Here is a 14,354-nt window from a genome sequence, read left to right as displayed (position 1 = left end):
TTAAATATAGCATGGCAAAACAGTGGCTGTCCTTACATTTTCGTGACTTTTAAAATGAATTTTAAAGTAAGAAACACACCCGAAAATAAATATCTTTCAAAATATAATTTAATAAATCAATAGATATAAAATAAATATGATTAATGGATAAAACATAGAATCTAAACATATATATATGGAATCTGAAGTATACTGAATAACAAATAAAACCATAAAACAAATAATTTATTATCATTGATAATAGTACATAAATTATTAAAAACTATTAACATAAGTGCATAAATGTCAATACATGTATTTTAAACATTATATATATATATATATATATATATATATATATATATATATATATATATATATATATATATATATATATATATATATAAATATATATATATATATATATATATATATCTAATATATCTAATAAAAACTTTATGTAATAAAAACAAGATTTTTACCTTACCATTGTGACTATATTAGTCTAATGACTGTACTAATTGAAGCTGTTAAATACTTAAACAATGACTCTAAAGTAGAAGAAGGCAAAAATAAAATGCATTTATTTGAAAACAAAATGTATGTTGACTGAATGGTGTTAATTCTTTAAAGATGGGGGTCTGTCTGTCTGGGAGAAGAGGGGTCTGCAATGTGGCTGAAGAAAAGGAAAAAGGAAATAAGATATTGGGAGTGATACTTCCATATTTGTGTAATATGGACTTATTTTGGACATGCTTTAACCAAAATAACTTACAAATAAGAGCAACATAGAAACAAGCAGACCGACACAAGAACATCAATTCAATTTGTAAGTAAAACGTTAAGTCCCAGTTAAACACAGTCCATCTTTATATAAATAGTAAATCTATGTATATATATATAAACTCAGAAATATAGGTACAAAAGCTGTCACTGGGGCAGTACCTTTTCAAAATGTAGACTTATGTACCTTAAAGGTGCACATGTGTACCCTTAAAGAATATTTTTGTACCTCTTGGGTGTACTTTTGAACCTTTAAGGTACACATTTGTACTTTTTAGTTGTGAATATGTACCTTTAAGGTACAAATGTGGACCTGATAGGAATAAAAGTGTACCTCTTCAAAAGGTACCGCCCCAGTGACAACTTTTGTACCTTAATTTCTGAGAGTGAAGGACCAAATATAAAAGGAGAGGGAGAGTTTAACCTCATTGTCCAGTGGGAATCTTGGAATTCACGGCATCAGTTCCCATACTACAAGAAAATTCAAGCCAACATTAGTATAAAATGACTGAACGCTAAATGTTTTAAACACTGAACATTTTCTGAAAAATAGCGCAAAAAACACATCACTAAATATTAGGCTAATCTGGGTATGAAACTTTCACTATGTGACTCTTTATCTGGACAGTTTATCTGGATTTAAAATGTGTGTTTTATTCTGTAAACTACTGCTGATATTTCTACCATTTTTTGTATAAAAGAACAAAGGAGGTGTCATGTTTTCAGACATGTTTATATCAGTTTCTAGACCTAACAAAACCAATGCTTCAGATGATTAAAAGATATAAAGAAACAAATTTGATGAAATAATCCTGATCACAACAAATATATTTGTTATCACCAACTGTCATTTTCTGAAAAATATAATCTCTAAATGAACGTTTTAATATAAAATTTGTAAGAACTATTATCTAACATTTATAAGATAAAACAAATACTAACATTTTACTCAAACACATACAGAAAATCCAGAGAAACAGAGAAATTTAAAGTGGTCAATTAATAAGTGGGAAAAAACTAGTCCCAATGTACATATTATACATTATAGTACAAAGAATATCATTATAATGATGATTTTTGACAAATAATTTTATGTTTACTTGTTTGTTGGTATTGTGACACTGTTGTCTCTTACGTATTTAAGGGGGGCAGAGTTACAGGACCAATCCCATGTGGCAGAAAAGTCCCTCCTTGCCCTGTCGGCATTAAAGAAGGCCAACCAGAGTAGCCTATTGGAGGCAAAGGTTTCTCGTGGGAGCCGTAATAATGGTGATGATGGACAGCTCCTCCTCTGGATGTTGAATAAAGCTCCTATAAAAACATTAAATTAACATACTGAGTCAAATCTTTTGGGGGAATTTGTAGTACACAAAAGATCCCGGTTACCTGCCCTGGATGTGAGGCTAGAGATGTGACTTGACTGGGGTTTCCTTCTGGAAACATAGCCATTGGTGGAAGAGCCTTCAGCATCATATTGTGCATGATGATCTGGTGCATCTGAGCATTCTGCATGAGCATCAGCTCCACCATATCTGGAATCATAACAATGATAAAGTTTGCTTATCTTTAATCTTGAACTTTTGTTTAGTTTTGTGTACATTTTATTTAGAATACTTCTTTTCATATTGGCTATTGTTGTTTCAGGCCTGCAACCTGAATGACTGGTCAAAATGTTTGGCTCAGTGACATTTCTAAAATGTTTTGTCTCGTATGGTTAACAATAACATTAAGGATTTTTTTCAATAAACAGAAAGTGTAATTTTTTTTTATGTTTATTTGAAGTACATTTTTTGCATAAGATTATATAATGTTGTTACTTTTTATATTTTCGATTGATTCAGTGTGTATTTGCTAAATGAAACTATCAGAATCAGAATCAGTTTTATTGCCAAGTGTGCTTCACACACACAAGCTTCCAGTGTACATAAAGTGACAAGTGACCAATACAAAATAAATATGGGAGAAAAAAAAAAAGATAAACATTAAACAGATGCGGTTAGTCAAGAAACCTGGATGTTGAGTTGTATGTACAGATTGTTATAAATATACAGGTTATAAGGTGCTGTGTACAAGTGCGAATGTAGAAAGTATTGCATTGTATATTGATATAAGGCGCTGTGTACTGTGTACAATCAATCCTTTTAACAAAAATCTTTATAAACTATAGTCTGTAACTGATTACAAGTAACAATGATAATTGTAGAAAATAACATTATGTATGATTATTATATGTATTCTGACTGCTTTTAGATTACTTTTTGGTTGCTTTTATCTAGGACTGCATCCATACAGACCATCGTGATGTTTTTTCATGGTACTTGATACCAATACCTGTACTTTTATGGGATGTGGCAATTTGCCAAATATAACAGTGAGGCTAAATTATTAATTAATTAATCATTTTCACAGAACTACACCAAGGACTTCATTCATTCATATTCTTTTCAGCTTAGTCCCTTTATTAATCTGGGGTCGCCACAGCGGAATGAAACGCCAATTTATCCAGCATTTGTTTTATGCAGCGGATGCCCTTCCAGCTGCAACTCATCACTGGAAAACATCCATACACACTCTTATTCACACTCATACGAACAATTTAGCTTACTCAATTCACCTATACCACATGTCCTTGGACAACCGGAGCACCCGGAGGAAACCTATGCCAACATGGGGAGAACATGCAAACTCCACACAGAAATGCCAACTGACCCAGCCGAGGCTAAAACCAGCAACCTTATTACTGTGGCGATCGTGCTACCCACTGCACCACCGTGATGCCCTACACCAAGGACTTAGGGGTGAATTCGGGTCAATTGGGATACTTTTTCTTGGTCATCTCAATAACAAAATGTGTCCCAATTGATCTGAATTCACTAATGAAATAATAATAACAATATTAATTCTTTATCATACTGTAAACAAGTTGCAAAAACTACAAAACCAATTTCTCTGAACAAACATTTCTGTGTAGCACTGTTCAATGTTGTATAAAAATTTTAAGTGTATGTATGTCTTTTGTAATGGCATGTTTTTATAAGTATTGAGCGATATTTTATAAGTGTTTTATAAGTATTGAATAATATTTAATACTTTTTATAAGTAATAAATATTAATTTTTTTATTAAATACATAAAAAACAATCAAACAAATAAATAAATAAATAAAAATAGATGGCATGGTGGCTGTTTGTGTGTGGAGTTAGCATGTTTTCCCCGGGTTCACGTGGGTTTCTTCTGGGTGCTCTGGTTTCCCCACAGTCCAAAGACATGCGCCATAGGTGAATTGGGTAAACAACATTGGCCATTGTGTATGAGTGTAAATGTGAGAGTGTATGGGTATTTCCCAGTACTGGAAACAAGGGACTAAGCTGAAAGAGAATTAACGAAGGAATAAATAAAAATAAGTATTGAGTCTAGTACCTATATCAGAAAAGTATCAGTATCAATATTGATGCATCCCTATTATTCAAACTTTTTCAAATTTGATCGAAGAGAAATAAAATCTTTAATTCTTTGTTATCAACATCACAAAATGCTTTAAATATGCAGGAGAATATTGAATATTAAAATGAAAAAAATTGTAAAAATATAAACAAAATACCTCTAACCCACACAAAAACCTAATTTTGATATATTCGAAATATATAATTTCCTGATTACCTGTGACCATTAATCAGCATGGGAACCATTGGAAATGTAATTACATTCCTGAAATATAATTTTAAATATTTGTGACCATGCTATTATGTAAATCATTTGTAAAAATCTAATTTAAAAGTAACTATAATTTTTTAAAGTAACCATAATTTTATTATGAGCATTTAAAATGTAATATAAAATAATTATAAGTAGCAAATATTGGAGTCAAATCTGTTACTACGCTGCACTGTGTAGGAAACTCACTTTTTTTAAAGGCTAAGTAGTAAAGGTTTAAAGTCTAATGAGGTATCTGATTCCAAATAATTCCTTTTTGGACTAATAATGGTTGTATTTTATGCATACCTTCTTTAATGCTTCCTGAACTGTATGGGAAGGTTTGAGGTGGTGGGATTTGTGCGATGAGAGGCTGCTGCTGTGGTAACTGCTGGATAATGGTAGCTGGCTGTTGGGGAATCTTGTGGAAGAACAAATATAAGTTATCATATTCATTGCATCATTGTAACATGCACACAAAATGTACTTTTTGGAACAGCTAACATACGAAGAGGGGACATGTTATGCCCCTTTTTACTAGATGTAAAATAAGTCTCTGATATCCCTAGAATGTGTATGTGAAGTCTCAGCTCAAAATATCCCACAAATAATGTTTTATAACTCTCTGAAATGGCCCAGTCTAGGCTTTTATCCAAAATGTGTCCTATCCTTTGTATCCTAAATGCGAAAGAGAACAGCTACACATGCCTATGTGTCAATATAGTGGCAGATTAAAAAACTAGACTAATTTCCTATGCTAATGAAGGACAGATTGTCACTAATAGGCGGGGCTTTAACCCTCTGATGTCATACAAATAGAGAAAGCCAATCAACGTGTTTCTGCAGACTGTTTTTATGAAGTGTGAATATAAAAACTTTAAATTAATACAATTTACCTATAGAAGCTGGTTATATTCATGGAGTTTTGCTAAACAACTGTGTTTAAACCCCTTATAAAACAATTTTTGTATAATATGTCCCCTTTAAATGAGCTGGAATAGTAGATATTCTGTGCAAGACTGTACCAGTAAAAATAAAAGTTCTAAAAAGTGAATTTCACTGAGTGAATAAAAACATTTCCTACAGTGTTTTGAATGATTCGAGGGGCCTGCGGGACAGGTGGCGGGAGTAGAGTAGGTTGGGGTTCAGATGGTGCATTTTGGTGGATGTGGATGGGAGGCACAGGCTGGAGCGGCCCATGAAGAGGTTCATAATGATATTGTCTATGAGATCCACCCCATGTGTGTGGCCTTCCCAGATCCTCCATCAGATGCTGTTCCTGTTGCATATAAACATATCTACACTGTAAATAATTATCTGTTAATTAACAGTTTCCGTATTTTGTGATTCACAAAATTTTTCCATTTATTTACAGTTGTGAATTGTCTTATGAGTTGTTGATCTCTTCTCTGTCGACTTTGATAATGAAAGCTCTACTCTACAGTTTAACAAAGTGACTTTTATTGACATTTTAGTAGTTTAAAATATATTTTATGTCTGTAAAATAACAGAAAATGTATACTGGCAGCTTACAAGATTTTTGTATCGTAATATACAACACCAACCCAGACAATATATGACTTTAAACTATTAAAATGTTAATAAAAGTCATTTTTTCAAACTTGTCAAGGTTAAAAGTTCTTGGAAGAAAGATCAAAGTCTTGTAATGCAATTCAAAAGCATAAAAAATGGGTAAAAATAAAAAATAAAAACAAGAATCACAAAATATGGAAAACTGCTAATTTACGGATATTTTTTACAGTGGTACTTATGATTTATTTAATAGAATGCTTCTTGTCACTATTTAAATGACACTTTGTGTAAGACTGCCTTTGCTTTATCATTCATTTATTAATTTTCCTTCAGCTTAGTCCCTTTATTAATCAGGGGTTGCCACAGCGCAATAAACAGCCAACTTATCCAGCATATGTTTTACACAGCGGATGCCCTTCCAGCCGCAACCCAACACTGGTAAACACCCATACACACTTGCATTCACACACACAAAAACACACACACACACACACACACACACACACACACGCACGCACACACACACACAAACACACACACACACACACTACAGTCAATTTAGCTTACCCAATTCACCTATAGCGCATGTCTTTGGACTGTGGGGAAAACCGGAGCACCCAGAGGAAACCCACACGAACACGGGGAGAACATGCAAACTCCACACAGAAATGCCAACTGAGCCAGTGACCTTCTTGCTGTGAGGTGCTCATGCTACCCACTGCGCCACCGTGACGCCTGCCTTTGTTTTAATCATCTCAAATTAAACTCTTCTAACTTTGTAAAGAATTTAGCACAGTTCAACAATTAATCATGACTACGTTTACTAAAATAGCCACTTGTAAAAAAAGGTCTGAGGTATTTAATAATATTATTATGATTTTAGTGTACACAAAAATATAATATGAACGCAAACTTTTACTTTGTATAAAATTGGTCACAATCAATTGTTTAACATCACTAAAATGATTCTAATTTAAATGTAGTATTTATGTGTAACACCACCCTCAGTCTCTTTAAGAGGTCTCTCTTCCTTCTCAGAGCACTGTGTAATGCATCTGCATGCCCATAATTACTTCCTGTAAGATAATAAAAAAACAAACAAACAAACAATGAATCATTTAAACTGTATTTTCAGCATGCTCGTATACTTTTATTTTTTGTTGGAATAACCTGTTGAGCTAATTATTACAAATCAGGCAGCCTGGCAACTATTATTATTATTTTTTTATTTTATTTTAGGGTTTAAAGAAAGAAGCTCAGGACCAAAATTTAGGTCAGGGAGTCAAAGAAAGAGAAAATACACTAATGCAGTACACAAAAACATCACTACAGTCGGCATACTTGTAGAAAGCGCTGAACCCTCTCGTTCAGTGTTGTCATTTCTCTCATTCTCCAGTCGCTAGAGAAACAAACAGATTAATCATGAAGCTTTTTAGTCTCTTCGTAAAAGTTTGGCTTCATAGAATGTTGTTAGCAAGAAAAAAAATCTGAGTCAATACTTTTTACATAAAAGCAACTAACCTTCTCCAGCATTTTCAGTCTCAGTCTTGTCATTTGGTCGACCACTGGATCTGCCATTTCAACAACAAAAAAGAAACAGCTTTTAGATTCATTTATTTAGGCATGCTTGCTGTGGAAAGGTGACCGTTGTCAAAACATGTAGACATGTTTGACCAACCTACAAGTATGTTGCTAAGTTACATCAAAAGTTGCAAACAAGGCTGAGCTGTGCTGGCAGGGACTTTCAATCTCAAGTGCAAGTATTGAAAATTTATCATGAAAAATATATTGTATTGACAAATATTGACATTTTTTTTTTTTACTTTAAAGGCCATTCTTAAATGTATCCCTGAACCAAAAATAAAATAAAATAAAAAATCATAAGGGCCAATAAAAAAAAAAAAAAGAAAAAAGAGAGAAAAAAAAATATTTAGATTTTTTTTTTTTTACTGATGTATGGTTTGTTATGACTGAAAGGTATTTGGCTGAGAATATTTAAATATCTGAAATCTAAAGGTAAAAAAAACCTTGAAAATCCAAATTGTGCTTAGCAATGGACATTACAACTCAAACAGAATGTTTATTTACAGTAATTTAGCCTACAAAATATCTTAATGGAACAAGATCTTTATTTAATAAATGATTTTTGAGTATTCTGCTGCATAAAAAAAACATATGCCTGGGTAATTAGTGGTTCACTCTGCTGTGGTGACCCCCGATAAATCAGGTACTAAGCCGTAGTAAAGTAAGTGAATATTTTTTTACATAAAACAAAGAAATTAATAGTTTTGAAAATTTTCTTTTTAATTTTGATGTATTTCTAGCTTTCCCATAAAATTCCTGTGCAGCTTAAGAAATATAAACAAATACAAAATCAGTTGACATAAGGTGCAGCTTTAAAAAACACAACAATAATAATAATAATAAAAAAATTAAGGTTATAAAAGTATTTATATTTAACTTATTTTGAACTCTTTCATAATCTGGAACTATGCAGAAAATATAGCCCAGCATAAATACTAAAGATAATATAGAATCATTATTTTTTTAGATTTATCATTTAATACCTTTATACTAGTCCAAATCAAAGCTAATGTTTATATTTCTCATTTGTTTTCATAATTTTTTTTTTTAAATATCACATTATACTATTTTTTTCCATGTTATATATTATTACAAATGTAAAATAAAACATTTGCAGTTTATGCCACTGAATCTTATATTACCAGTGTATAATGAAGAAAAAAATAGCTTCTGTTACATTCAACCGTTGTTACCTACTGGTTAATCTTATTCACCCGGGCTTTTACCCGCGCCTCTCATTTGTCAATCACAACCACTCAGAACCTAGAAACAGGACTATCACAACAAATACACAACCTGCGGAGGATGTCCCTTCTCTGCAATAAGCTGGCGAGGTTATCAATCACGAGGTCATGCATGCACACGCATTTTAATTGGTCATTCAAGCCCAATGCGTTCAAACCAAGGCGTATAGTGAAGTCCTACAACAAGAAATACGATTGGCTGACAAGTTTACGTCCTTTGTTCTAATAGGTTCCCGCAATCTGTCAATCCGATAAGGGCGGGGACAAACACAGTTCGCGGCCATGTTGAAAAATTCACTGACAGTTACTCCTTATGAAAATCTCTGAACTCTATAAACATTGCGACGAAATCACTTAGGGGGTTTTAAAGAAGCACAATTTTAACCTTTTTGTCGCACACTTGAGCGTTCCTTTCGTTCCCATGAAATTCCTTGAACCAGGAAATGGATCAAGATGAAAGGCAGAGGAAATTAGAGGCCGGACGAGCAAAGGTAAGGGCTAACGTTAGCGGAGTAACTTTATATAAGGGTAACGTTAGTTGTTATTTTGAGTATTAATGCCATGTTGATCACGTCTGTTTTCACACTAGCAATTCAGTTCAATTATGTGATTTATCTGGGATCTAATACGATTTCGAATGGCCACATTTGTCACACTCACTCCTATTGTCCTTCGTGTTCAATATCTCATTATAAAACTTGTACACAAAAGGAACTAACGTTAATCAGCAAGAGTATATTTTTAGGTCTGCACGGATATCTAACTGCCTTACGGTATATTCTGTTTATTAATACTGTGTTAATGCCACTTTAGTGATGATAATCGACCAATTACGAACTCCAAATTTCTATTTAGAGTACTTAAGTTAACGTTAACTGTTTCTAAACATCAGAATGAGCTTTGCTCCTATGAAAGGGTTTGGCGTTTTTACTGGTAAAAATATAGCTTTTGGTATTTATTTGGTTTGACTTTTAATTTTCAATCAAAGTACAGGTTTTATGTACAAATTTCGTATGTATAAGGGAAGTTTTTGAGCTTATGAGTCGGAATTATGTCGCAAGTAAAGTTATATATGCAGTTGAGTATAAGGAATTTGATACAGCTCGGTCTCTAGGCAGGATCAGTGATGATCACAGGTACAATCTGTGTATTTTTAGCTCGAAAGCTTTTACGGGAACTGCAGTATTTTATCCACATTGAATGGAAAATTGATATGAAGGGAGCGATGTATTCTTTGTTTGACTTTTCTCAACCTTCCTCTTTTTAAATGGCAAACGCTTCAAATGATGTAAACAACACAGTTTACGATTTTAGCAATCTAACTATATTTAAGTGATGATAAACTGTCAACACAACAGCCTGTTATTTTTAAAGAAACCTGTAGGAGGCACTATAAGATTAGGAGTAAACATTGGATTGGCGCATTTCAGGCTTAATAAAATGTGTTCGTATCAATGACAAACTTTAAGCAAAAACGAGCTAGTAATTGAGTTAAAGTGTAAATGAAACTATTAATGCTATTCAATTTCAACACATTTTTCATTTGTCATCCAGGTTTATTTTGCACAATTCAAAACGACATTTGGTACATGATGAAATTTAAATTGTTTGGTTTGTTGGTTCATACCTTTACATATTCATAATCCGCTTCAAGGTGTGTACTGCATTGTCTTTAGTCTTCCTTCCTTGCTCTAGATCATTTGATTCATGTTAAACCCAGAGTTTAATTTTGCCATTTAATATTAGCCACATAAGGTGCTTTCTTGTTTAGGCAATAACCAAACTGATTCAGAATCATTGTGAGTTGCTCAGACATTAACTTGCTGTGTGGCGTAGCTTGCTTGTATCAAATGTTTTTTGAGTTCCAAAATTATTTTTCTTAAAGTTAAACATTAAAAATCACCCTACATAAAACACCTTTTATAGATTTTATTGCGAGCAGTTCGTCTGTGCATGTTTAATCAAATCTATTTTTTATATGCTTAAGCAAATTTTTTTTTGTTAATCAGCACTATTGTTGAAATTTTTTTTAAACTTCCATGCATAAAAGGCACCCACAGTTATGCAACCAGTTCTACAAGGGTGCTTGAAGTTGCTAAGCACTTCTAAACAAATGCATACGAAAGCAGGAGCCTCCCCTTAGCTGAACTTGTGATTGGGCTGGCCAATAAAATTACACTAATGTCAACGGCGATAGCCCAGCTTTTAGTACGCGACATATGTTGAAGCGGCGCTCTGGGTGACCTGATCCCCCCCCCATTTTCTCTCCCTCTTAATTTTCTGTCTTCCTACTAGAGCTGCACGATATTGGAAAAAAATCTAATATTGCAATATTTTGTCATTCTGCGATTTTTATGTATTGCGATATGAATACAATTTCACCAGATGATATTTCTATTTGGAAAGAATTTATCACTTTATATTATTCTGCATCTGCATCTGATACAAATTATTGTTTTTTTTTTATGGTTTTTTGAGGAGTCTAACAGTATTCAATTACTGCACAAGAGTAATCTAATACAAAATAATACTGCATAATTTTTATTGTATAAATCAATAAAATTAATTTATTAAAGTTACAATCGGCTTAATTTCTTAATCCTGAAGTCTTATCAAATCTTTATACAGTCACATACCTCAAAAACACATGCAAATCATAAATTAGAATCCAGACTTAACGTTGCATATGATGCAATGTGACTATTGCGATTTTGTTGCTGAAATGATATATTGTGCTGCCCTGCATCCTTCTGCACTACAAAAAAAGAGATATAATCATTATCACAATGCGAATTTTAGTTTACATAAAATATGTATGTATAATGTTTACACATTATGAAATGAACATTAAACTAGCTCATTTGAAATAAATATATAAATATAAATAAATAAATAAATAAATAAATAAATATATATATATATATATATATATATATATATATATATATATATATATATATATATATATATATATATATATATATATATATATATATATATATATATATATATATATATATATATATATATATATATATATATATATATATATAGTAGTAGTTTCTAGTGTATGATGCAGAGAGTGGCCTGAATATTACATATAAGACGCTGTTTCAGATGCTGTTTGTGGCTCTTGCTTCCCCAGGCTCTCTTCATATCAACATCTTATGTGATTTGACAGTCAGTGGGCGAAACGCAAACTGATTCCCTACATGTTTATAAAAGCAGGTCAAATGTAATCCACTGGAATAGCATGCACTTTCTTCCCCCCAGGTGTATTCGTGTTCAGATCTGGGTTAAAGGGTTAGCCCGGATGGCAGCTCCAAGTTAGGTCACCGTATACATGTTTATGCAGATTAATTGCCTGTTTTCGCTCCTCCTCTTTCTTCGTTTTCCTTTTTCAGTGAGACCATCTCTTCACGCTGTGGTCTTGGTTCTCATGTTTGTAGACCTGCCCAGGATTCATATGGCGTTTTTGTGTGGTTTGATAGATTGCTGTCATGTGACCATATTTGACAGCCTTGGGGCTTCTGCTGATGATGTTTGTTCAAAGATGCACCATTGTCATATTTGTCATTTGAGCTTGCTTTAATCTGGAATAAGCTTCTTAAGGCAGCTGTGAGAAGCGTCTCTCGCAGAATTGTGTTTGTCTAGCTTCAACCACGTTTTGTGCTTGAGAATAAGTGATTCTCTAAAAAAGGAAAAGGAAGAGGAATATTTTTTAGAAGAACCTATCATTTTTTTTTTTGGATCTATTTGGATATCAGCTTTAAAAATTTTTTTTTTTTTTTTGATGTTTTTGTTCATATTTCTGGACTAAATCAACCATTTAGATGAAGTTGCTGTATGTTTGGTTTATTTGTGAAGCTTACGTCAAGCTGGAGATGCATCCAATTGACCTTTGACATGGCTCATGTTTAGAGGCTAGCAAAATGCTGATTCTGTGTTCTTGCTATGTCATCCTGATGTACGTTTCTCTCTACCTGTCGCTCAACCTCTGGCGCAGCTTGCTCACTATAGACAGCGCCGGGCGAAAAGCGAAAGCTCGAGCACGCAGAAAAAGACGGCGAAGAGGAAGAGCCAGAATGTCCAAACGAATGACCGGTCAGCAGAAGAGCGCCACCTAGAGGACACACAGACACATGATTTTCATGGAGAGATCAGCAGGGAATACTCAATAGAGGTTTGTTCTGCATTACATTTTTCTTAAATTTACAAAATTGTCATTTCTTTGTTAAAGCTTAAATGTTATTGGTTAAATTAAAAGTGTAACTCTGTTTATTCCAAGTCAGTATGCTGTTTTTACATTCTAGGTGCTGATTAATTATTTTATAGAACAGTTGTAACTTGATATTTTTCACATGAAAATTCTCTCATTTACTTCGAATATTACTCCAAGTTTCTTTTTTTTGTTGAACATAAAGGAAGATGTACTGATAAATTTTGAATAAAACAGACATTAATTAAAAAAAAGTTTAGAACTGCTTGGACGTGTGAGTAAATGGTGAGAATTTTCTTTTTTGGGTGAACTATTCCTTTAAACCAGTGGTGCCCAAACCTTTTCTTATGAAGGGCCAAAAACCAAACTTGATAGAGGGCTGTGGGCCAAAGATAAATATACCAAACTGTATTACATCAAAGTTTCCATGAGTAATTTCCTAATATATTTCCTAATGTTTAAAAATAACTAGGAAACATTGCTTTAAATTAATTAACCCAGTATATTTAAAGTATAATGAATTTACTAAAGTAAAAACATAAACAATCCCATTAATATAATGGTGTTCAATGCGGAATACACTAAGCTGCTTTTGCCTTTGCCTTGATCTGCTTGCCAATGTCTTGTGCATTGCCCTCTATTTGTCGAATGAGTATTCATATTTTAAAAAATCAGATTCATTTACAAAAAGAAATTACTAAACAAATAAAAGGTTACATTTAAATCCGAAATGACGATCTCCGTCAAAGGTATTTGCCCCAACCACCTCCCCATCATTCTCTCTCGCTTTTTAAATATGTGATGATGAGCCAAATAAAAGGTTAGAATGGGCCAACTTTGACCCGTGGCCCTAGTTTGGGCGTCTCTGCTTTAGATGTTGCATTTAATCTGTAATGTTTCACTAAGAAAAATGTTTGAACATTACAACTTTTTAGCCGTTGTATTACTGCATTACTACTTTTTGTTATTAAAACAATTATAATTACACAAACATTAATTTTCTTTTTAACTAATTTTATTTGAATGCCATTATATGAAATTTAAAATTTCACCAATTGCCATTATTAATCTCATTGGACTGGAATTGGGAAAATGTATTTACATTTTTTTTCATAACTAACAAAGTACATACACATTTTCAAAAATTCATGTTAGTCTTAACACATTTCAAATAAAATAAAGTGGTTAAAAAAATACCACATAAACTAAAATCGTTCCCTGTGATAATTATGGAACCTATCTGCTGAATAATGCAAACAAAGTAATACATTTTGACATTGACACCAGTTAGGGTTAACCCATATAATATATAACCCATAC

The 14,354-nt window shown here is 32.7% G+C and overlaps 2 protein-coding genes across 2 annotated transcripts in view; one reads left to right on the top strand and one right to left on the bottom strand.

Moving 5' to 3' along the window:
• Positions 1-1,187: 1,187 nt before the first annotated feature.
• zgc:112416 (uncharacterized protein LOC550509 homolog) lies at positions 1,188-7,609 on the bottom strand. The gene is made up of 8 exons (XM_056458986.1): positions 7,509-7,609; positions 7,329-7,386; positions 6,990-7,063; positions 5,539-5,733; positions 4,764-4,875; positions 2,149-2,294; positions 1,898-2,073; positions 1,188-1,233 (listed from the first exon to the last, which is right to left on the bottom strand). The coding sequence occupies exons 1-8, from the start codon at positions 7,563-7,565 to the stop codon at positions 1,188-1,190; spliced, it is 864 nt and encodes a 287-aa protein (XP_056314961.1). The 5' UTR covers positions 7,566-7,609.
• Positions 7,610-9,116: 1,507 nt separating this feature from the next.
• Positions 9,117-14,354, top strand: part of pcnt (pericentrin) — a 94,232-nt gene continuing 88,994 nt past the window's right edge. Inside the window, exons 1-2 of the mRNA XM_056459601.1 lie at positions 9,117-9,306; positions 12,822-12,998. Coding sequence (XP_056315576.1) covers positions 9,259-9,306; positions 12,822-12,998 — 225 coding nt within the window. The 5' untranslated portion in view covers positions 9,117-9,258. The remainder of the gene's footprint in view (positions 9,307-12,821; positions 12,999-14,354) is intronic.

This window comes from Danio aesculapii, chromosome 6, assembly GCF_903798145.1.
Source record: "Danio aesculapii chromosome 6, fDanAes4.1, whole genome shotgun sequence".
In the NCBI taxonomy this organism is placed as follows: domain Eukaryota; kingdom Metazoa; phylum Chordata; class Actinopteri; order Cypriniformes; family Danionidae; genus Danio; species Danio aesculapii.
This window is presented reverse-complemented; position numbering and strand designations above follow the sequence as displayed.

Excerpts from the sequence above, each read along its gene's own strand:
- zgc:112416 (XM_056458986.1), bottom strand. The coding sequence starts at position 7,565 with ATGGCAGATCCAGTGGTCGACCAAATGACAAGACTGAGACTGAAAATG. Across the intron at positions 4,876-5,538 it reads CTCGAATCATTCAAAACACT|ATTCCCCAACAGCCAGCTAC; the intron begins GTAGGAAATGTT and ends TTCTTCCACAAG. Across the intron at positions 2,295-4,763 it reads TTCAGGAAGCATTAAAGAAG|ATATGGTGGAGCTGATGCTC; the intron begins GTATGCATAAAA and ends TTATGATTCCAG.